The sequence below is a fragment of the Prorops nasuta genome, unplaced genomic scaffold, assembly GCF_024137725.1.
Source record: "Prorops nasuta isolate Cenicafe-Biocafe unplaced genomic scaffold, Cenicafe_Pnas_1.2 PNAS00009, whole genome shotgun sequence".
Classification (NCBI taxonomy): domain Eukaryota; kingdom Metazoa; phylum Arthropoda; class Insecta; order Hymenoptera; family Bethylidae; genus Prorops; species Prorops nasuta.
This window is the reverse complement of record NW_027116806.1, coordinates 8,246,066-8,271,082: the sequence shown is the minus strand read 5'-3', so window position 1 is coordinate 8,271,082 and position 25,017 is coordinate 8,246,066. Positions and strand designations below refer to the sequence as shown.

Here is a 25,017-nt window from a genome sequence, read left to right as displayed (position 1 = left end):
ACGTCGCCAATTCGTAGGCATTTTAGCTATAGTATACTATAGAGAGAAAACTATTGAACTTCATTCTGGTTTTACTACTTTCCGTACAGCCGGTACAGCCAGTAAATGAACGAGGCCTAGAAATTATAGTAAACTCTAAAATTCAAAGTAAGCGTGATAGCGTAAAAATTAAAAGAAATGTCAAACCAAGAAGTTTCTCCTTTTGATTTTGCCTATCGTGGAAAAACAGCAGCAGTAAAAATTTTACTGGAAGAAAATGAAAAACTTAAAACTCAAACTGATTCTGTATGTATTTTAAAATTATACTAAACAACTTTTTAAGGTTAGTTTTGAGAAATAATTTTTTATTTAGAATGGTAGAATGCTAATACACTGGGCTGCTTTAGGAGGACACGATGATTTAGTGAGGCATTTACTTTCTTTGGGCGTTCCGGTTGATCCTTCAGATGATGTACGTTACTTTCATTGAAAATTTCAATTGGTTTTGAGTGTATATATTTAGTAATAATTAAACAATCTTAACGGTAAAGATATGTGTATTTTTGAAGTGTTTACTAATTCCTTATATGTATATCAACCGTCAGAATAATGTTATTTTTCTTTAAATTGAGTGGTAAATAATATTATGTAGCGCAATGCTCACAACCATAAACTAAATTGTGCCTGAATCCTTGGAACATTTATTCTAATACATGGCTGTCAAAGTATAGTAAATAATTAATTCTTAATATTTCAGACAAATATGACACCACTTATATTGGCTGCGTCAGCTGGTCGAGAAAAAGTAGTCAATACTTTAATTACTGAGGGTGCCAATGTAAATACAACAACGGACGAGGGTCATTCGGCTCTTCAATACGCCGCTTCTAAGAATTGGAAAAACATTTGCAAGTCATTACTGGAAAATGAGGCAAATATTAATATTGCGGATAAAAGAGGTGCTACACCTTTACACAGGTGTGCTTCTAAAGGAAACATCGAAATTTTAAAATTACTTTTATCATATGAGCCGAAAATAGGTCGGTAAATAGTCATCTAATAACGTTACAGCATGTATGCAATGAGTAGTTAGAAATTTTGTAAAGAGACCCTATTTTTTAGATCAACAAGATATTTATGGGAATACAGCATTGCATCTTGCATGTGAAGAAGACCGCGTAAATGAAGCAAAAATGTTGGCATATTTTGGGGCAAATATTAACTTAACAAATAAAGAATGTAAAACCCCGATAGATCTTTGCAGTCGTGGATTGGCTAGGGATTTAAAAGAAATCAAGGGAACAGAATCATCTTAAATATCTGTTTTATATTTTGTAGATTTTTATCATCATATGTATTTGATTAAATAAAATGTCTTCGTATTTCATTTGTTTTTTTTTGTTCTTTTTTTCGCAAGTTTTGTTTATATTCTCTCTTATATATTTAAGACGCAAATAACCTTTGTTTTCATTCCATATAAAACGTATCAAAACTCTTGCTTATCGATTCAAACCGATTTTTCTTTTCTCCGTTATTCCTCAAGACTGAACATTCACATTATTCTAGGTCGGTCACTTTTCGGTTCACTTCGGACATCTCTTTTTTTACATAGAGATCTATTGTCATCAAATGCTTTGATTGTAGTGTTTGATAAAAGAATGCTTATTTTACCATAGTGAGGCGAAAAGTGAGTACCCTTACAACGCACTTATGTACACAATTAACAATGTTTTAGATAAACGCTGTACCAAATAATGCACGTTTGCACTCTGCTATCAAAAACAAAATTCCATATGTCTTCAATGTCAAACTGATTGTGGATCCGGTGATCCATCAAAGGGAACTTCATTTTTACTATTCCTTTCAAGTCCAAACTAGTTTTTCCTCCAAAGAGCATTCACATCTTCACAGCTCAAAATCCGATTTTTCATGATTACCCGTCGCATAATATTGATGTATTAAGTTTAGTTTTATATTCGTCACATATTTATGAATACAAAGAATTTCGTAAAATGTTTGGGTAAAAACATGGATATATATATATATATATAAAATCCAATTTTTTTGTTTCCTGCTTCAATGTATACTTCTTTTTATATTTACTCTTTTCCGATATACTTTAATACTATATTATGACATTATTTGGGCAATTTTTAAGTTGCATGCTGTTATGCAAGTTCATTAGAAACAGGTTGATGAAAATAAGAAGCCCTTCAACTCGAAGCAAAAACAAAGATGATATAAGATGCTTTTAAGTACAGCTAAAGTAAAAAGATTTCTTTTAAACATGTTTGTGTACACACATATATATACATGTATATACATATGTACACATCACATAGTTTGCTAATAATATTCTTAGATATAGCGCAATAGATACAAATTTTATTCTTTAATCGTGATAAGTTCGAGATGCGAAAGGGAAGCTCAAAATGAGTTTAAAAAAGGAGAAAAACGGCATTAAATCTATGACCCTTTTAAAACGAAACTAGAATGCAATAATCTTGAAGTATATAATAATAATAAACTAAACTAAACAATAATCATTTTGAATAGCTCCACCCCGAAGTTTCTTCCCTTATAACTGTACGAGTCGCGCATAATATTAGTTGAATTATTAAAATAATTAATAATTACTGCAATAAAATGTGTGGGATGATGCTGACCGTAGCGATAAAAATAAAAAATGTAATAATAATAATTATTATTATTATAAACATTAATACGCTAAATTCTACCTAAGAGTGTTATTAATTTGTTAAAGATTATGCAGCTTCGTATTCTGCTATTTTACTCATTGCTTTATCTCTTTCCTCATAATTCGTACATTATAATTCACAAAAAAATTGAACGAGCTTGGATACTCAAATTATATTTAGTTCTGTACCGCTCGGCGGTCATTTAATAAGTTGCAAAATTATGTACACTTCCTTCAACAAAATCCTCTTTTCTTAAGCTTTGCGAATTTCATGGCATCTTGTGTGTTTGTGTGTTAATGGGAAAAGAGCAATTGTATTTATATACCTATCATAACAAAGAGAGATAGATAGATAGAGAGAGATGGAGAGAGAGAGAGAGAGACAGGGAAGAAATAGAGGAAAAAAGACAACATTATTTCCTGTTGTTTATCATCCAGTGCACATGGAAGTCCGAAAAAAGTGTCTCTCCTTGAAGTTTGCACAATAGAAAAGCTCGAAAACTTATACATATAGTAGCGAAGCGATTTGTCAGATAGTTTTTCATAATGAAAAGAATATGATCTCTGTTTTCCCATTAAAACAGCGAGCTGTGGATTAATTTAAATCCATATTGACTTTGACACTGGCTCTTCGCATACCCTAACTCTATATTAACTGAAGATCGCTCTGGCGCGATTTATTATGCATGAAGTGTTGATTGTTTCTTGCGGTCAACGTATTAGCTGTTTTTGTCCGGGATGCATATTCTCAATTAGCGTTATCTTCGCCGTCGATACTTTCGTCTTGCGTTGTGGAATCATCACCGGAGCCACCAGTTTGTACAGAGCCACGCTTCAATCTCGCAGAACTCAGGCTTAATGGAGGGCCGCCGCGCCTAGAAAAAACAATAATTCCATTTAAATTCCTATTTAAATTTCAACTGAAGCGTGGTTTTTGAAACGCAAGCTTCTTCATCACCTTAGCATCATTAATAAAGAAATATTCTTTATTGCACAAGAAAAAAATACTCTGTGATTAAAGTCACACGCAAATCATGGAATAATCAAGACAAGTGGGTCGTTATATCACGTCAAACAGGGAAAAAGCAGCCAAAAGGAGATACCATGGTCAATGCTTAAACGCACAACTCAGAAACTTAACATTTAACTCACTTTAATACACTGGGAACTAATAGGATTGTTTCCTAGCTGAAAACTCTCTTAGGTAGGATACCAATCATTTTTTCTCTTCTGACATCTATACATTTCAGAAGTTGTTTACTTCCTTTAAAAATAAAGCCATAGCTTTATTAACACGGTTTAATCTCATCAAGGAAAGTACATTGCTCTCTTTCGCAAAAGAATCGATGATATATAAAGTGATTGAAGAGAGAACGAAAATAATGTGGAAAAGAATGAATAGTGGCTATTACCTTAATTTATTCTTAAGATTCGCCACTTCGCGCGTTAGCTCCTCCTGAGATTCCAACATTTCGTCCATTTCCCGTTGGGCTTTTCGCTTCATAGCTTTATGCCTACTGATCTCTTCCTCCGCCTCATCGAGTTGCCTCTTGAGAGCCTTCACTTTGGTATTAATCTTTTCCGCTTGTTCCTTATACTGATCCGCATTCCTCCTCTCGTCTTCCAACTGTAATGTCATTTCCTTCAACCTCTTCTCGAGTTTCCGGTTGAGTTTTTGCTGAGCGAATCGCTCTTTCGCCTCGGTCTCCAGTTGCTCATCAAGATTATTGATCTTGGATTCTAGCTGTTGTATCGTGGCCTTGGTCTTGGCGCGTTGGGCAGTCTCAAGCTCGGCTATCTTCGCCTTTAGGTCTTTGTTTTGTCTCTCGAGTAACATTCTGTGGGACTCGAGTTTTTGAGTGGAAGAGCGTTCAGTGGCCAAATCAGTCGTCAACTGTTCAATCATGATCTGTCCCTTCCTAGCGCGATCCATAACAACTTCGCCGTTGGACTGTTCCTCCTCCAACTCTTCCTCCAATGCCGCGATTCTGGCCTCTAACCTACGCTTCTCGTCCAACATAATGGTACCCTTGCTGGCATTGTTGTTAACTTCTTCCTGCAATTCGTCTCTCTCGTTTTCCGCAGCACGTCTAGCCCGCTCGCTGCTGGCCAAATCCTCGGTGAGTTGTAGGAGATCTGCCTCCAAGCTCTTAACCCTTCGCTCAGTCTCTTTGGCTCCTGCGGCCAATTCGTCTCTCGCAGCTCGGGCCTCCTCGGTCTCTCTGGTGCAGTCCTTGATCTGCGTCTGAAGCTTCTTCAAATGCTTCAGAGCATCCTCCTTCACTTTATTATGCATCTCCAGCTGCTGCTCAATGTCCTTGTAATCAGCTTCCATCTTCTTCTTCGCTGCAATGGCGGCTGCTCGCTGCTTCCTCTCATCCTCCAGTTCTGCCTCCAAATCGCGCAATTGTTTCACCAGTCCTCTGCGTTTCTCCTCGGCTTGCTCCTCCTTCGTTTGAAGATCACGCTCGAATTGAGTCTTCATGGCCTGCATGTTCACTTCTAGTCTGAGCTTGGCATCTTCCGTGAATTGTAATTCGTCTTCCAACTCCTCGACCTGTGACTTTTGCTCGGCCAACTGAGACTCCAGAGCTCGTTTGGCCTTCTCCAGCTCATGCACATTCTTATCCGCGGTTCCTTGATTGTTCACCAGCTCGTCCAATTCCGATTGTAGACCTCGGCGAACCCTCTCTAGCTCCTCGACCTTCTCGTTCATGTCGTCCAGTTCACGCGTCAATGACAAGACTCTGGTCTCCTTTTCGCGAGCTTCTCTCTCGGCTGCATCGCGCTGCTCGGCGTACTGTTCGGACACCGCCTTTTCTTCGGCAAGGACCTTGTCGAAGTTCTTCTGCTTCTTCTCGAGTTCCAGGACCTTGGCCCTTTGCACTTCCAGCTCGATAATACTGTCCTCGAGCTCGGCTTGAATCTTTTTCTTCGATTTGTCCAATTTGTCGTTGGCTGCTTGCAACTCCTCCACCTGGTGCTGGAGAGCCTCGATGTCTTTCATGCAACGCTTTCTAGCCTCCTCGACGGCGAGCGCAGCCTCGGCCTCCACCTCTATACGCTTTTTCGCCTCGGCCAACTGAAGATTCAGACTCTGAACTTGTTTATCGAGAGCGCGTTTAGCCTCCTCCTCTTCTTCGATTTGATCGTGCAGACCCTCCTTCTCGCTTTCCAGAGCTCGCAGCCTCGAGCTTAACGCGAGCTTTTGCCTGGTTTCTTCCTCCAGTTGTTGCTGGAGCTCGGTAAATTGAGATTCACAGGTGGTCGAAGCTTTCAAGGCCGCGGATGCCTTTAATTCAGCCGACTCCAATTGCTGCATCACACTCTCGGCCTCCTGCGTCACCTTTGTAACTTTCTCGGCTAGCTCCTGCTTCACCCTCTCGACCTCTGCCAGTTTAGCGTTTACCTCAGCCAACTGCTGCTCCGCTTGCTTACGTCTACGATCGGACTCTTGCCTGCTCGCACTGATGGATCTCAGCTCCGTGGCCAAATCTGCATTTTCAGCTTCAAGGGCACCTTTGGCCTTTTCCAAAGCCGCTTTAGCCTTCTTCAGAGCATCTATTTGTTCGTTCAAAGCTGTTAATTCTTGCGTATGTTTGTGGCGCATTTCAGCGCACGTTGCTTCATGCACCGATGTCTCCTCTTCTAGATTTTTCTTCAAGGTAGCCAGCTCCTGCTCGCGTTTGCTTCTCAGTTCTTGTTGAGCAGCTGTAGTATCCAGAGAATCGAGCAATTCATTCTTCAATGCCTCCAATTCTTCGTTGAGGTCTCGCTTAAGCTTCTCTGCTTTACTCCTAGCAACTTTCTCCGCTTCCAAATCTTCCTGGAGTTCAGCCAGCTGGGACTCCAACTCTCTCAGCGCTTTCTGCGCTTGGGCCTTCGCCGCACCTTCCTCGTCCATCTTTGCCATTACTTGATTAAGCTCCTCCTCACGTTTTCCTAATTGCAGTTGCAGCTCTTCCACTTGCGCCTTCCTCTCAGAAATTTGTTCTTTCAAGTCGGAAACTTCGGTCTCGACCTTTCTCTTCGATCTATCAACCTCCTGGCGTTGTTGATGATCCTTTAGCAATCTCTCCTCAAGATCGGCAATAGTTGCCTCGTGTTTGGTCTTCAGTTTTGAAAGATGCTTCGCCTTTTCCTCTTCCTCCGCCAAGGCCTGTGACAGATCGTTGGCTCGTTCCTCGAGAATTTTTTTCTCTTTCACCAATTTCTGATTAGTGTCATCAGACAAGGCAAGATCCTCCTCCAACTTTTTGATCTTCGCGTCACACTGAACTTTCTCCAGTTGCAACTTTTGCCTGGCGGCTTCCTCTTCTTCGAGTTGCTCCTCGAGATCGCTAATATTAAGTTGCAATTTCTTCTTCTCCTGTGTCAACGCCGTGCTCCTCTCCTCTTCTTCCTCGATACGAGCTTCTAAGTCATGCAAAATTTCTTCTAGCTCCTGTTTTCTCGCTGCCAGTCTCACTCTCATCTCCTCGGCTTCAGCACAAAGCTCAACTTCCGCCTGTAGCTGCTCAGCCAACATCGTCTTCTCCTCGATCGCCTGTTGATATTTCCGCTCGTATTCCTGCGCAGAATGCAGTTGCATCTCTAATTTATCCCGGACCTGCTTGAGCTCGTCCTCTTTTTGTGTGAGCTTCTCCTCCTGCTTCGTCACTTCCAAAAGGGGCTTGACTTTGGTGTACAATCTCCACCATTGCCAATTGCGAAGTTTTAAGTAAGCAGCGCAATTTCTTTGAATGATGCGAATGGCGTTCAGTTGCTGCAGTCGTTTTTGATAGTTTCTTCGTGCCAAGAATCCTCGACAGAAAGCTTGGAAGTTGACAATCAAATCGGTAATTTTGTAATCTCTTTCTTCCTCAAGATGAGCCAAGACACCGGCACGGAAGAAGATCTTTGACTGCCCGACACGATACAAATTTGGATCCAACTCCAGTGCTTGTATCTAAAAGAAAAAAATGACAATTTAGTATTCTATTAATAAATACAATAATTTATTATCACTTAAAGTGAGATAAAAGACTAAATAATATCTGATAAAACATACCATTTTTTCACAAGCCTTCTTGCCATCCATAAAACCTTTAGGTATAACATTTGGTGTAAGCAGTTCGTAACGCTGTCTAAATTCCTGGAATGGGATTCTGTTAGGGAAGCCTTGTCTGCAAATACGGATTCCCTCCAAGACACCGTTGCACCTCAATTGATCAAGAACCAGCGGAGCATCTATCTTTCCAGCCCTCTTTTCGTGATTAGGAATAATACATCTTACAAAGTTCGGGTTGGTATTACGCAATGTCACCATTAATTTAGCTAATTGCTCTTTGTATAGTTGTGACACAGTTCTGAACATTCCCTTCCTGGTACGAGCTCCGAATTGTGTATCGGTTAGTGCTTGCTGCGCCATGCCAACGATTTCGGCATCTTTCCAAATGTGACAGACAAATGGATCTTGGGAAGCTTGCAGGAGACTGACAACATTCTCGTTTAGCGGATCCATGTTCTTCATTAACCATTTGGCAGCGGAATAATCGACTTTACCGGCGTAATGGATAATGGCGAAATCAGCCACTCCGCGGAAATCAGTTTTCATGAATTTCGGATGAACGCTGTGTGCTCCGACGAGTTTTTCCACGAAGGTCTTATCGGTAGCCTTAGGGAACCAGCATTCCTCATCCAAAAGAGCCATAATACCCATTGGCTTATCGATCAAGTCAATCGTAGGCTGCAGATCCAAGCCAAAATCAATGAATTTCCATTCTATACCTTCCCTCTGATATTCTTCTTGCTCCAAGATGAACATGGTGTGATTGAAGAGCTGCTGAAGCTTTTCGTTCGTGTAATTGATACAAAGCTGCTCGAAGGAGTTTAGCTCAAAGATTTCGAATCCAGCCATATCAAGGATTCCAATGAAGCTCGCTCCTTGGCGCTTAGTTCGGTCGAGGGACCTGTTGATTCTGTTGACGAGCCAGCGGAACATTCTCTCGTAACAGGCCTTCGAGATAGCTTCGACGGCAAACTCCACCTGTTCTTTTGTTTGCGCCTTTGTCACAAAATCCCTCCCTACCTTGATTCGCGGTTTTAGGAAAGCCTTTGTCATTTCGGTAACGCTTAATCCCAAAAGATGAGAAATTTTTTGCGCTACTGTGTTATCTGGCAGTGTCGCTTGGTCAGAATTTCTCTCTTGACGGAATTGCATTGAGCCAAATAGCATCACTGCCGACACAATGCGGAAAATGGATGAGAAATCCTCGTTGGTCATGCCCATTATGTGCATAGATTTTACGGTTGAGAAGAATTCAGCAGAGTCGTCCACACCGGGCACTGGTAAAGCTCCGTTCGAAAGGAATGGATAGTGTTTTGGATCTTCCAAGATAAATTCCTCTGTAAAGTGAATTGAAAAAACCCGTTAGTTCTTCTACGACCAAATTTCCTTCTAATTCTTTATTATACAAATATACTTATCGTATTATCTATCATAGAGCTTACTTTTCTGTTCCGGCGACGCCCCAGCCAAGAGCTGATAGAATATGTGAAAGGTTCTTTCATCTTTTGCCTGACGAATGGCTCTCGATTTCTCCAAAAGGTAAGTTTCGATGTTTGCACCAGCAATATAACCGGACGCATCAAAATTGATGCGTATAAATTTACCCTGAATAAAAAAATAATGTAAGAATATGCTGGCATTAAGTTTTCATATGAAATAATTTAGTAGAACGATGTAGTCTTACAAAACGGGACGAATTGTCATTTTTCACTGTTTTTGCATTTCCAAACGCTTCGAGAATGGGATTTGCCTGAAGAAGCTGCTGCTCCAATTCACCCTGCGAAGAAAATGTAATTTTAGAGAAAATCGGTAGTTGATGATTTTTTCTTCACAATTTTCAACATTGAGAAAAATAAGATGCATGATTCTTATAGGTTAAAGGTAATTGAAAATTTTCAATAGAACGAGCCAAAGTTTTATACAGTTCATGCTGAAGCAAACCTATACACATACACGCTGTAAGGATATTTGTAATGATTCTTGAAGTCCCATGAAGGAAGAAAATGTCACGTAAGAGCTACGATTTTTAATCTATCCTGTTAATTCCCTTCATTTATCTTCGACGATCAGCTTAATTTTAGCGCTTATATACCCAATGCAATAGGATGCAGCGATCACTGCTCGTGAAATCCTGAATAATCCTGATTCGAAACGATTTCACTCTTGGATGGGAAACGCGGGAAAATAGTTATTTTCAGTTGACAGAAATAAACTGACCAATCGTAGCTCTCAATTTCGAGTGAGTTTACAATAAAAACACTAAACGTTTGGCTCGTTTTATTTAAACACACCAATAAGTATATGCGTGAACTTGCGTTCCCAAATCCATTGAAAGTTACAAAAATATTTATGGAAAATCCTAAAAATTGATCTGAATACTTTGGTTTTATTTACAAAAGAATTCAGTAAAAAATTCGTTAATTAAATTCTCTACTGAAGTTATAGCTGACAAAAAACTGAACAAATCATTGAAAGACATTACAAAGCCTTTAAAGCTTTTAAATGAGCTTGGACTTAAGTTTGATGACGATGCCAATACAAGTTTGAGCTTACGTACAATAAATATGTAGGAATTCAATGAGAGACAATCGATGGATTGGAAAACACAAAGGATACACGAGACAGAGAAGAAGAGTTAACTTTGATCAAGAACGAGACATCTGTTGAATCGGAGCTGTATGTGCTCTATTGTTACAGTAGGATCAAATTTAACTCGTCTTGTCTATTTAAACATAGGAAAAGAACTTGGAGCTAATCTTAAAGGAAGCCGATGATTAATATGAAAACAGAGAAATTATTCGTAATACGTTAAAAAGTTGGAGCGCATTGATTCATGAATTATTTTCAAGCGGAGAGATCAAAATTAGAATATATTGTGAGAGATCACTTTTGACGAGTTACGATGGAACATGGAATGGCTTAATGATGTCTAGTATAAATAGATGAAACATTAAATAAAAACGCAGATGATTTGGATGAATTAAAGAACGAATAGCTGTATTCATATCATCACTGTCGTTTCACTTCGTAATCTCTTAGATCTATCGATATAATAATAATAATAAATGGTAAACTAAAAAATATCTTAATCGAGTCTTTGGTCGATGCATTAAAAACAAAGTGTAAAATCAACCGAAGTGTCGAGCTCGTTCTTAAAGTATTCGAATCACGTACCTACGAGATTTATTAAATCACCCGTGACCAACTACGTGTAAACCCTGTCCTAGGCTTTCTTTCTCAGTCTATAACAGTGTGTTGCTTTGCTTTTTCACTAGATCGAACGAACGGACATTTTGCATTGCTCTCTATTACACCTGGCAAACGAAATTCTCTCTTATTAAAATTGCACATTCGGCGGATACATTTGAATCGTATCAAGCTTTTGCCATTACAATTGATTCTTGCATTGCATGCATATATCTATAGTATATATATATATATATATATATATATATTTATACATATGTAGGCAAAAGAAAATAAAGCATATTTTTCGTATATGTGAAAAAAACGCAATCCGTACATGTTAATTGTTAGCAAACATAAATTCTATATATATATATATATATATATATATACCTCTTAAGAAAACACAAGGTTAATGAATAAAATATGCAGTGCTTTTTCTCAAGTTCTATCATAGACGATTAACGAGCAAGCCCAGCGACAATTTATATGAATACAGCTGCGCTATTGGATATCTTGGACTTGGACATCTGACGAGAACGCGAAACGAATGATTGGTTGGATGTTAACTTGGCACGACTGTACAATGAATACTGAGCAATAATTACAGTTGGATGGCAAAGCGACTAATGAAGAGCAATAAGAATTATACGCTAGGATGACCATTCCTTAAATTCATTAGTTAGGCAATTATTCCAAAGAAGCAAATTTACCAGAAAAATAGTTGGAGCGAAAGGTCAATTATCCTCGTTTGACAGAAAATGTCTTTTCACTGACAAAGGGATGGTTATCCTAGGAAAGGTTTTGCGCCATGCTACTAACACAAACAAGAAACACTACACCAAGTTTGTTAATTCGTTATGTATATTTTCTAGCTTCGGTCCTCACATTATTTACCGCAAACTTGTCCGAAAGATTCCCAGCAGTCTGGATCGTAGATACAACAGGAAAATGATAGATTTATTAGACACTAATAACATTTTCAGTTTTTTTCAACAAACACCATTAAGTAGTCAAGTGTCAGCGATCTCGAATCACGCGCAAGAAAATTGACTCATTATTACCTCATTTCTGCTCCAACAACTATTATTATCATTGTTACACAGTAATAGATATTACGATAAGCTTCTCTCTACTCGCAATGAGTCCAGGTTTTTTTTTATCAAAAATGAAAGAATTCGCTTGTCAATTTTCCTCGCGTAAACGAGTATTAATTTTTTTCCTCTCTCTCTGTTTGTTCTATTTTCTTTAGAATAGGCCAAAACCAAGCGCGGGATTAGTAAGTGCAGTGTTGAAAAGCAAAAAGAGGTCTTGGTATTATAGCCTGCTGCTGCGTCTTGGACGCGATTCGATATTTAATTTTTTGCATTGATGACTTACTATGATTAATGCCGGACTTGGAGACTAGGTGGGACGCCCGCCAAATAGTCAGCACCGAAAATGAAACAATTTTCACTATTAGACCAGGATTCTTTTCTTCGAATTTTTTTGTTTTTGGTTTTCTTACAAAATTTACCTATAATTTATTGCACTTTTATCTCTCTTTCAACGACAACCAATTGTTTTCTTTAACGTGTCTTTAAATTTTTTATATTCTTCTCTGAGAAGAACCAACGGGATTGTGGCACGTTTCGAGCAGTAAATTTATCGAAATGTGATCGAGATGTTATTAGTCGAGGAAAATATTGAGGAAAAAGGGGTGCGTGATTAAAAAGTGCTCGTTAATAAAAATTTGCTCGAGCATCGCTTCCGGCCAAGTGCTTTGTTTTTTTTGCGATTCTCGAAAGCAAATCTGACGATTGTGCAAAGTGAATATAATATCAGCTTGCTCTTCCGACCAATCCAGCCAGCCGCCTTAGATCCAAGCTTCCGCAGCAATAATTCATTGTTTCAATTTATAATCCGATAACGATCTGCTGACTTTCTCTCTTTCCCTCTCAATACTTAGCACTCTGACTAATATTTTTATATGCAGCACACGTAACAGCAGAAGAAATCTTGATAAGCTCATTGGTTCGTCAAATCGAACCGTCCGTCCAAGTATCGAGAAGGATTAGCGATAAATAGGAGCAGGCTTTATTTACGAGTTATCTCAAAGCTACAAAATTAAAAACAACAACAACATGAACAAAAAAAAAATAAGTAAAATTTGACACTTTATGCAAGGCAGCGTGACGGCTCTAAAAACAAGCAAACTAATTTTTGCGTCTACGTGCATGCGAAACGATTAGGAATGTGCTGGTCGTGAACGAAGGTAAAACGATAATGCACCCGGTGTGCAATATTGCGTGTAGTGTGCAGTCATCGTATCGCGAGCGTTCTCGTTTTACACATTTTATACTTATTATCTGATACGCATTCCATAATGGCCTCGGGCCATCGGGCAAAATGAGCACTAAACATCTAACATCTCCCTCCGATATATACACCCTCACCCCCCCCCCCCCCTCTTATTCTTTACTCCTAACGCATATCAAGTATTTACTTACTAAGTAACTTTGGTAATTACGTTGCGCTTTTCCAAACAGTCCACAGATTTATCTGTGTACGTGCGTGTGGTGCTTATTTGATATATATACTTAATTAATCTAACCAATTAAATCATTGAACCATACCAAAGTCTCTGTATTCGATCTTTATCCAACGATAACTACTATAAAATTAATCAGTCCTCGCTTATTTAATTAACCGGAGGGGGAGGGGTTGATTTCTTTTCATTTAAAAAAATATTCTAATTTATTTTTACGAAGAATCAGCACTGTATTTATTGCAGGAGAAAAATCGAGGTTGGCCTGTACTCGTTTGATCAACCACGGGATTCGTCGAGGACGTCTGAATTTCTGCCTGGTGAATTATTGAGAATAAAGATTGAAGAATGTGTATATGTACATGTGTGCGACCATTGATGATCGATACGGAAACGTAGAGAATCAATCGATGATCATTAGAATTGTTCGAAATAATAAAGTTAGATAAGGAGAGAAATATTTGCTGAATTTTTAGTTTTCAATGAAAAAAACTATTTTAACATTAATTTTTATGCAAACACATCTTACATTTCATAGTGAGAGAAAACGAAAGATTTTCCATTAATAAAGCACTCTTGTGAATTAATCGGAGTTCAAATAGATTATATATATATATATATATATATAGATATCGAATGTCGAGGGGAAAGAATTATTAAGACATTGAGAAGAGGAAAAAGAAATTTTCTGATTTGGCGCGCTGGCCCGTGGCCGAGGTTAAATCACGAGGAATTATAATGACGAAAGATCGGTATATTTACAGGTCCATATATCGAAGATTATCTTATGCGTTGTTTTCGCGCGAGATGAGTCACGCGTGTGATTCAAGAACTGACGATTGCGTCGTCGCTCCGCCACTGAAGATAAGTGGATCGTTTATATCTGGAAAAGGACGGGTCCTTCGAACCAGCTCGAAAAATCAATCGACGCCGGCGACTGTGATCTACCGATTATCTCTGCACATCTTAGAGATTCATTAGGTAATAATGATGCAGGTCAAGCCTCCTTTCATCTGTGCGGTGCAATTCTACACAGTCTGTAGGGAATGACAGAAATTGTGTTAAGGATCTTACGACCTCGATAGCACCATCCTGCAGCAGCTCTGGTGAAAAAGGTTAATAATCACAGATTGGTCGAAGGTGTAAAACTAGATTTGCCCAAATGAAACGTGTAAAGGACGCAGATGGACCAATAAGAACATCTGTGCAGAATCAGCCAATTAGATGTTATATGCAGCAGGACAAATGTTTCGACCTCGCCATAATCTTTGTAGTAGAATTTTCAACCAATTCCACTCACATTTATGCAGCACCTTTGATGTACAACGATTGATGCAAAATCTGTAGTTTTTATAATTTTGATAATATAGAATAGAATATATTTAATTGTCTCATTCAACGACAAGATAAGACGAATTAGGTTTAATTCTCGAAAGTACAGTGTCTAAATTACAGTGGAAGGATGCACGTGCGTTAAGAGGCTCGAGTATTTGAACTTTGATTAAGCGTCATTGGTTGCTGGTTGAGCGAGACGCACAGGCCATAATAGGGTAGCGAAAGAGAGCAGCAGGACGGTGAACGATAAGAGTTATAGCAGCGAGTAGCATTATTGTGCACCAAACAAATAGTTGCAACGCAACTGGAGAGAAAAGTTTGACTAATTGAATAACAACGTGGAAAAATTGGCAACAACTTTAGTCCTCGAGTCTCTCGGTGCACAAATACACCGCGTACAGTAGGTCCGTGGAATTTTGTCGCCGACTGTCAGAGGAGAAACGGAATAAAGTTGGCAAATGCTGCGTCGCTTCATCCCTGCTGCATCGTGACAAATAATTTACAACGCTCCAGTGATTTATACCAGAGTAGGCTCATGAATATTCCAATGTCAAAACATGTCTGGGAAAGTGTTTTATGATATGTAAAATCATGATAATTATATTTCGATACTGTACTGATGTAAGATTTAGCGTCTATATGCCTGCTGATAACCATCGCTCCGAGTGGAGCGGAATCCTGCGTTCTTCTTCATCGACCACGACGAAGACACTTTTTCCTCCAGTGTGCATGGACTCTTCAGGAAGATACAAGAATTATACGAATCAGATATGAGAGTGCATCCTCGTAGCCAGATTTACAATTACTCTTGATCGGTTTCTTGAGAATATCTTCGAGGTCCAGAGGCACGTAGGATTGTAATAGAAATAAAGCGAAGAAAAAAGACGAGTTAAAGATAGAACACGTATATAGTCTATGGACAAATGACGAGAGAGCTGCTGCGTCTCGTTGCTATCTCGGGAGATTTTCTCACAAAAGAAGTCATTATTCTTTTGCGCAGTTTGCAAGAGTTTTCGACTGCATCTGTGTGCCATTTTGTATATCTGCCTATAAATTAATGACGCTACAGTTTACATTGAAGATTAGACTGCAGGGAGAAGGCAACAAAGAAAGCACTGTATACACAGGCACGCGATGCTAACGCACAGCGTCAATCAGCGAGAATTGAAACTGTCGCGTATCGCTTTGACCATAGCTTCGGCTTTGATTAGCGTGTGAGAAAATCATTCAAATTCTCCTCTTCGTGGTGCATCGATGATGGATAAGAGAGCGACTCGTGGGAGGAGCGCTATTGGGCGAGAATTAGGAATTGAGGTGAAATTTCCTGCAGCGGTATAAACCACGCAGCGTGAAATTTAATTTCCTGCGAGCGAGTGTTGCGAGTGCTCTTCGTGTCCTCTTCAACGTTTCGCAACTTTTCCAGTAGAATCCCTTGCAGAGAAGACACTAAGCTCAGTAATATAAAAATGTTCTGAAAAATCAATTGGCATTTCATATGGTCGAGTCTTCGTGATAGGGTCCACCTCGACAACTTGTCTATATATACATAAATATATAGATATAGTTTTGCAGCGAGTATATAGAAATAAAAGGCGTTTGTAAGATCGTAGTAGCTAATTTATCTTCCGAACGTTGCGCTGGAAAATAACTTACCGCGTTCGATTTGGGTTTGGAGGCAGCGACGTAGGCCAAATACTGAATGACTTTCTTCGTGTTTTCCGTTTTACCAGCTCCGGACTCGCCGGTGCACAAGATTGATTGGTCCTCTCGATCTGCAAAAGATACGTGAAAAATTCGGCTCTTCCAACCCGTTCCTCCAGAAGCATATATATGTATATATATATGTGCAGAACCAGGGTGACGCGAGTCAAGCAATTTGACTTACCTTGCAACATGGAACGGTATGCAGTGTCTGTGATAGCAAATACGTGTGGTGGTACCTCGTGCCTCTTGATACCCTTGTACCTCTCCATGATTTTCTCTGTATAAATTGGCAGTCTTTTGTAGGGATTTACGACTACGCAGAAAAGGCCGGAATACGTCTGTAACACAAACAAGATAAACCAATTAATTCATATACACATATATATATATAATATATATCAATGAAATTATCTCAGCGATATTTTAACGAATTCCAATTAGCTCGTGCTGCAAATAAGAGTCTCGGCCTACTGCTCGGTATTCGCTATTAATTAATCGATAATCCAATTATGACAATTATCTTCAACTGTATACTCCGAGATGCATAATGGTGGCTATTATAATTTCTTCGGTGATTTGCGATTGATCGGGGTACTTGGTCGTTGTTGTGTCTCTGTGGATGATGAATCGAAGGGGAGGTTTTCCGATGCGGATCGCACCAGAGTCGAGTATGATTTTTAAGAGGGGGGGGGGGGGAGAAAGAAGAGGTTGCACCGTGAGATAAGGTTGGGTGCGCGAGACGTTCGACGAAAGAAGGATCCGGCGAAGAAGAGAGGTATAGCAGCTCGTTTCGCGAGTCGATTCTCGAGGAGGAGAGACGTAGGGTAGAGGGGGAGGGGTGCAAGAGACGGGGGGCGTCGGCGACGTCGCGGCGCGGCGCATGCATATATATTTATAATGAGGAATGTAGACGCCTAAATCCCTCGTCTGCGCGCAATCACGGATCCCCTCTCGAACTCCACTCTCCTAGGATAAACTCTGCTCTTGAGTGAAAATCCTAAGAAAAAATCCTTCACGGGACCGTGGAGAAAAAAATTTATCGAGATTTTTCACTTTGGAGGGAACCCAGTCAATTCTGACGGAGCTTGCGTCTTGCAGAGTGACTATATATACTGTCTTCAGCGTTAGTGGAGAATTTATCGTTCGAGAAAAGCTATAACGAGCTCGCGGGAGTTTTTCCAGGCGAGTTTCTTTGGTCCGTGGACCGATCGATCGAATATGAATCAGCCCGCCGTCGGCTTCGTTAGAAGTGTTAATAACGGTTTAGGAAAAGGCAGGCGACAAGCTCGTAGCGAAGAATCGGGTCAGCAGCAACAACACGGGACTCACCTTTCACTCTCGCCGCAAGTTGCGGAAAATCGCGTGCGTTGCTCTTCCATGCGGGCATATATATATTGCTCAACGTATGTGCTATATGCATCGAACTCAATCGAATATTCGAAGTCCGCTATACGCGTTGTTAGTGTATACATGTATATATAGGCTCGCGCAGCACCTCACCGGTGCCCACCTTATTATTTCCCTTCCGAGTAATTTCAGAGAAATCAAGCTAAGCACGGGTATTTATCGTGCTCGTTCATCATTCGACGACGGATCAATGAGAATCGAACTCTGGAGGAGAAAGCAGCGATTGGCCCTACACATTGATCTTGTTCTATGTAGGATCGATGCACGGAGGTACGCCCCGCGTCGTTGCCTCGATTCGCATTTAATCCCGTTTAGATCGGGAAGAGCTTATATTTCCCTGTGCATATATATATATATATATATATATGCGTGTACAATGATCCCTTCTTATCTTATTCTCAGTGGAGCTAAAACTGTAGAATCCTATTAATTATATTAAATTATTTGCGATATTAAATATAAACGTATGGGGGGGGGGGGGGAGGGGGGAGACATTCAAGTGAGCGATATTAAGGGGATTATTAATCGCACGAGTTGTGAAAAATATGTAGATTTCATGTATTTTGTTGTGTCTTTATTCGCGCTTTTTTACACTGCAAAGTATTATTATTTTATTTCAATTGTAGATTGACATAATTGGTAGAGAGGGTGATAAGAAGACAGAGCGGCTTGTGCGCGAGAGAGGATCGATGATTGAGTAAATAAAGTGGCATAATTTCTTAGAATATTTTTTGCCTCTCAAACAGATTATGTTTCTATTCGAGAAACTTTGGCTAGTAAATTGAAAGAAACTTTCTAAGAAAGCGATTGTTTGGAATTGAGTTATAACAAGAGTTGCAAGAAAGTTGCTTCTTTGTCTATCCTCTTGTGTTTTGGTTTGCACGAACGAATGGTGCGCGGCGACGACGACGCAGAGTTTAGCATCCCATCTACCGAGAGAGCCACTCCCCTAAATCGTGGATCGCGACCTTGACTCTTCCTCTTCTTCTTCTTTTCTTTCCTCTCGCAATGAAATTCATTCTGGTTTCGAGGCATGAATGGGAAGCTCGTGAATCTCGCGGGGAGAATCATAACGATTATTATTCCTGGAGCAGAAGAGGTAAACAAATATTTTCTTTTTGTGCAGAGGGAGAATTAGTGGAATATATATATATAGACCATGTAAATTTGAAAACGTGTACACTCTTCATATTATAATCTTTTTTATTTAATATTCCAAGAATCGTTTCTAGTCTCGTTACAGAGCATATTAATACAATTAACAAAAAACAAATTTAAAGAAAATTTCTCTAGAATACAACAAAAACAACGCGTTACTTTTTTGTACAATTCTATTGATTTTCCACAAGGGAACCGAAATATCGAGGGTGATACACGTTTTCAATTGAACCCGTTCTAACGCCAGTATATCGGCTGGTGTCTGTATAAAAGTTGGAAAAAGGTTTGCACGCGTGCGTACTTTGGGGACTTATCGAGAACTCTTTGCAAAAAAGTGAGAAAGGGTGTGGAAACGTGGCGGGATGAGTCGAAGTGTGAAGGAACTCGGCTGGTGGCAACTGGCAGTGGGACGAGTCGGCAGCGACGGCGACGCTAGACAGAATCATCGATCGCTCGTGCAAGAATGCATCATTGACCAGCGTCTACGCCTCTCTTTACGAGATTCTCAAACCCTTTCTTCTTTTCCTAATTAAATGAGTGTTTTTCGGATCAATCATTCGTGAGGTATTTTTTTCTCGCACTATTCATAGCAGCGAATATCTGCACGGAATGCTAGCTGCAGTGACCGTGTGATTGTGATGACCGTGTTATGCTCGATCTATCTTGGAAATACTAAACTGTGTAGTAAACTGAATAACTGCTGGGAAAATAATCTTTAAGCGTGACGTTTCTATATCGCAATGTTACTCGCTCGATTAAGAAGAGACGACGATTTTCGTGGATGGATTTATTATGAGTCTATGTGCACGCACGCACGCACGCACGCGCGTCCAATTAATTAACAGCGAAGACACGACTTCTGCATTGATTTATGCGAATTCCAAGGCCAAAGTCTACGATTGCACCAGGAGTAAAATTATTTCTTCAAAAGTTAATCCACTTTTTTGGGTTTACTTTTACTTTTTAAAGTGGGGAGGGGGGGGGATTTACAATGTGCAATTGAAATAGCAGAATGGAAAAGATTGACTATATACAAGATCTCTGATGATGATTTTCAGACAAAACCTGTCTTCATCGTGCGCTGATTCGTTCGAGCTACATTTATAATTCGACAATGAGGTCCTTATTTGCAACGGCATAAGTATGCGTACGCGAGCAAGAATGTAGAGGTAGATGAACGAATATCATTTGCACTCTGGTTGTTATAATGACTATGGGAGCGGAAGCGCGCGCACATGCAAGTTTATCCCCTCGTACGAATGATAAATCTTATCGCTCTTCTGCTCTCTGCTGGCTGCGAGGGCCTGGCCTTTCTTCCTAGTATTCCATCTTTGAGTATTTTACCAACAATTGCACTTAATTATCGAAAGTGTCACGAATAACGATAACAAAAAATAGAATAATATTTATCATACACGTCGAAGCTGCTTGAAATAAAGTGAGACGAAGGATATCAAAGTTAGTTGACCTTTTTCGTCGTCACGACGATCGAGGTGCCATTGTATGATCTATAAACGCGTCTATATCGATCGATACATGCTTCAACAGTCTCGAAGCATTGGATCGTTCGACTTTGGCTAACTTTTTAACATAAAAAAAGACAATGATCTCGCGCTTCGTATCTTTCAGGATATTGGTTAAGCTGACGCTACGTAATTCGACACATTTTCAGAAAGTCTCATTTTCAACGCCTACGTATATCTTTACTTTATATGGGCTACCCTCCTCGCATCGTGGCAAGGCAAGCCTCGATGAATCATCTTGTTGGACCGACAAAAAATACTATTTTTTTTTATCGTAAGCTTGCACCAGTGACGAGCAGCGACGAGATTGCACGTATATAGCTCATATTCGAAAATCCGATAAAGTCGTTTCAAACGGCTGTAAATAATAATGTGCTATATCAATAGAGGTAATAATTGATACGATACGCTGTAAACATGCGCGTTTGGTTGAAAAAGCTATCTTTAAAAAATGACGCAAATCGTCGATTGGAAGTGATTTCTGAGAAAATCCACTGTAATCGATGACTCCAAGTAGCTTGTCCAGCAAATTTTCTATAAACAGCTGCTTGCTCGCGTCTCTAAAAATTGAATAATCTTTCAAATTTTTAAAACTGTACTTTCACAACTTCTATAGTCTATAAATAAATATATATAGACTACCATAGAAAATACAGATGGTAGAAAAAACAAACAAAGCTTTTAAAGCTCAGATAAGGCTTAGGTCTTGGATTAATTTAAGAGGATTTAATTGAATAAATATCTCCACGATAAATGCATTCTTTCGTCAAGTTGATTTATTGAACATTTATTGTCAAAATAGCGTAGCAGATAAACGACAACGATAGTGATGATGATAAAAAATAATGGTGTACAGGTAAATTAGATTCTGCTTTTGGCCACGGTAATTAAGTTGAATTTGCATTTGCGCGCGTGTTTCACGGTGGATGTGTTGGTTAGAGAGGAAGCACGCACTTGCGTCAGAGAGGCAGAGAGGTGTATGCTGCTGTGGTATAAGCATGGAATGTTGGACAGGTCGACGACACAAGGCTTCTGAGACCGGTTTCGGGGACCTTCGGACAGCCCTGCTCGGGAGAAAAGGGGGACAAAAAAGTTTCTCGTCCTCGTGGGCTGGTATAGGCTCGTGGCGCGAACAAGAGCGCGCTTTGCCCTCCGTCCACGCTCGAGAAAAACTCTAATTTACTTGTGAAATTAAAAACGGTGCCTGCATTTTTATCGCTCGTGACAAATCACGTTTCCTTCTTGGTTCAAAAATAAATTTTCAATTCTCGTGAATGAGAGCATATATATATATATGGTGCATTAAACTATGAGACAGCGAAGAAGAAATTATGAGAAATTTTTGCACTATTCGAGGGGGAGGATAGAGAGCTTCTTGGGTAAAAATTGGTGCTTAACGAGATCGTTAGTATGACGTAAAGTGGACGAAAGGGTCGAGAGGTTAAAAGGTACATGAAGCGAGCGAGCGATTCATCCACGAGTCATCTCCATGGGTTTTCCCACGTAGTAGACCTCCATGATAATCCTTCTTCGAGAGAGAAGAAAAAAAGGCCATTGGAGAATCGCTCTGGAGAACTCCGGAGCACGACGCCAGTCCTCGGGGCAAAAGAAAATTTATGAATCACGCCGAAGCACGGTGGACCAAGAGATCGAAAAATCTTATGAATAACATCCGAAAAACATATATACTAACGGTTGGATAGTTGAGATAAATTTCATGCTATTTGTAGGAATTTTTCGTGTCGCTCAGCTGATTTCTCTCTACCAAATTCTAATTAAAAATTCGTAATTTCAACACGATTGATAGAAATACTAAAAAATGCTGCCTTACGATAGACTTGACGCAACAGCTCATTTTTAAGGCAATTATTTAAGATGTTGGAGAGTCTTATAAGAAAAAAATTTTTTTTTAATAAATTCTAGAATGGCCTATTCCCTTTAATGATATTAAAAGGATTTTACGCAAGAGACTACTTTCCCTTTAAATTATAAGTACCTTCAAGAAAATAAGCACATGTTTTGAGTAAATTTGACGTTTGAATTTTGTTAAATTGTTGTAGTCTTCTGGTCCATTCTGCGTACATTAAGAAGTTGAGGAAAAATCTTGAAATCTTTAAATTCCTCGAAGAAGAAAGCTTGATAAACTATTCGATAGAAAAGATTACAGGACTTCACCGGTTATTTCCATTAAAGAGCGAATATAGGTTGAACATAAATGGCGTAATAGCGGAGAATCAAGCTTTTGGTTACAGTATAGTTATGTAGTGTATAACGTGGCTCTCCTGGAGGAAGCGGGTTAAGGACGTCCTTCCTTATAAGTCCTCCCTCGTCTTTTACTTATTTCACTACCCCCCCCCCCCCCCATCCCTCAAACCTTTTTTACCCATATCCTTTCATCCGTTGCTCACTTTCCAGCAATATTCCACTAAATTTACTTTCTACGAACGTGAAATAATAAGCATTAGCGAGTTTCTACTTAAAAAGGATTTCTTGTCCATCGTGACTATATCCCTGTATATATATATATATATATATATACATCTACGCGAGCACGTGCGTGCGCTCAAGAGAGAACGAATGGAGAATGATGAAGAACCGGGTTAAGGACGTTACGGTCACTCGTGCATCTTTCCCTTTCGTCTTTTCTTATAGCTCCTCATCATCCTCTTCCTCTTCTTCTTCCTCCTCTTTTTTCATCAGAGTTTCGCCGTTGCTCGTTGCCGCCTCTCGCAACGCAGCCGCGATGCTGTGTAATAGCTTCTCGAGATCGAAAGTGTCGATCGAGGAACGCAGCAGCAGCAGCAGCAGCAGGCGAACACGAGGCACCAGCACGGTCAACTAGCGTCCGTCTGGCTGTCAGGTCAGCTCACAGCCGTACTATGCCATGCCAAGTCCTTCCTAATCATTCTCATACGTAATACGCCATCGGCACGCCGCGATAACACTATGTTCCGCGTAATTATCGGCACTCGATTATCAAGGCAAATTATAGCATCGCGAATATCGCGTCACCCGAGGCTAAACGAGATCCGATCGAAGAAACTATCGAGATGCTCGATCCTTTCGTCGAAGCGAAACCAATTAACGTAATTAAAAACTTGGGTGAAATTAAATCGAAAGATTAAATGGCACGCTATACAGGACTCTCTACAGGCTCGCTTTGTGAAATGAACAAACGGATGACGTCATTGGAGAACACTTGACAATAATACGCAGCAGAAACTTTCTTAAATCTCCTTTTCGTTTGTTTTGGTTTTTTCCTCTCTTTTGTTCAGGTATTATACAATTGAATCCTGTCCCACTGTGCAGTGGTTCTCATTCAAAATCCTCTTGAGAGTCTTCGCGCGATTCAACCGAGTTTTTTTGTTTCTATCATAAGTGTGATGCTCGCGCGTGAGTAAAGATGACGTCACGCGGTACCTGTAATTTCTATTCATTTCCTCGATCGACTCATGGTTCATTGGTAGAAAACGAGTGTTTACCGTCGTCTGCGCGATGTCCAACTCGCTCCTATATATATGTGGTAAATATCTACAGGTAAATTGACTAACACACTGGAAAGAACCAACGATTAGCGCGACAAGAGCGATAACCAATTAGTTTCTAGATTAAAATTCACCTAGAATTTGCCGTTTATCGGCGCTAATCGGTTTCCAGTATGCGAATTCATCAGCAATTGCATCGTGGCAAATTAATCCAAGGACGTCGCGTGGTGGCGTCGTCGGGCGCAGTTTCGTTGCAATTTAATCCAATTAAATTGGTCTCGGTAGGAAGTTTTTGCTGGATCGTATAATAGAAAGAAGAGAAATAATAGACTGGCTGTTTTTCGGTTAGCCGTGCGCGGGTTATTTATTTCCTGTTGCCCCCTCCCACTGGCGGGCAGTGGCCGGCCGGTGCAAGCTGTGCAACGCGCATCGCTGATGCAGCAGGTGTTCCATCCATCCGAATTTCCCCTCGGCTCTTTGCTTTGGTAACACGCTTAAGCCGTGTGCCGCCTGTAACGAATTTCGCCCGTACATACGAGCTCTCGCTGCCATTCGACTTATAGTTATAGTATAGATGCATTTACGTGGTTGCAGTTACACTCCCACTCGGAAAAAGAGGTCGAGGAATATTACACGGCTGAGATCGAGTGTTATTATTATTTTCAAAAGCTTGAAAAGAGAGTAAACGTGCAGAGTTTGAAGGAGATTGAGAGAGTTTTGTTAAAACCGTGGATGCTTTGGAGTTGGGAGAATCAGGAGCGAATGAATGAGTTAAAAAGGTGAAAAGTTAAAAGGAGATGAAGAAATTGAGTTAAAATGGTAGATGCGTTGGAGTTGTAGGAAGCAGGAGCGACCGAGCCAAGTCAAGAAGGTAAAATAAAAGGTTAGGCCCCGCGCCAGGATTAGTGGTGGGGGTTAAACGCGTCACGTCCGTTGATCGACTCTCGATGCGATGGTTCGCGACG

The 25,017-nt window shown here is 40.0% G+C and overlaps 2 protein-coding genes across 4 annotated transcripts in view; one reads left to right on the top strand and one right to left on the bottom strand.

Annotated features, from left to right (window-relative positions):
- The first annotated feature begins 49 nt into the window (after positions 1–49).
- On the top strand, positions 50–2,172 carry LOC136776555 (26S proteasome non-ATPase regulatory subunit 10-like). Its single transcript, XM_066732172.1, has 4 exons — positions 50–285; positions 353–451; positions 737–1,019; positions 1,102–2,172. Exons 1-4 carry the CDS (start codon positions 178–180, stop codon positions 1,293–1,295), a joined length of 684 nt encoding a protein of 227 aa, XP_066588269.1. The 5' UTR covers positions 50–177; the 3' UTR covers positions 1,296–2,172.
- zip (myosin heavy chain 10) overlaps positions 1,310–25,017 on the bottom strand; it is a 31,728-nt gene continuing 8,020 nt past the window's right edge. Inside the window, exons 3-11 of one of the 3 annotated variants that reach the window (XM_066732162.1) lie at positions 16,661–16,817; positions 16,429–16,547; positions 12,294–12,317; positions 11,802–11,840; positions 9,412–9,504; positions 9,170–9,332; positions 7,728–9,064; positions 4,090–7,625; positions 1,310–3,552 (exon numbers count right to left, since the gene is read on the bottom strand). In XM_066732162.1, coding sequence (XP_066588259.1) covers positions 3,426–3,552; positions 4,090–7,625; positions 7,728–9,064; positions 9,170–9,332; positions 9,412–9,504; positions 11,802–11,840; positions 12,294–12,317; positions 16,429–16,547; positions 16,661–16,817 — 5,595 coding nt within the window. In that variant the 3' untranslated portion in view covers positions 1,310–3,425. The remainder of the gene's footprint in view (positions 3,553–4,089; positions 7,626–7,727; positions 9,065–9,169; positions 9,333–9,411; positions 9,505–11,801; positions 11,841–12,293; positions 12,318–16,428; positions 16,548–16,660; positions 16,818–25,017) is intronic. The other 2 variants (XM_066732163.1, XM_066732164.1) reach the window with 2 other exon arrangements.

Excerpts from the sequence above, each read along its gene's own strand:
- LOC136776555 (XM_066732172.1), top strand. The coding sequence starts at position 178 with ATGTCAAACCAAGAAGTTTCTCCTTTTGATTTTGCCTATCGTGGAAAA. Across the intron at positions 286-352 it reads TTAAAACTCAAACTGATTCT|AATGGTAGAATGCTAATACA; the intron begins GTATGTATTTTA and ends TTTTTTATTTAG. Across the intron at positions 452-736 it reads CGGTTGATCCTTCAGATGAT|ACAAATATGACACCACTTAT; the intron begins GTACGTTACTTT and ends TTAATATTTCAG.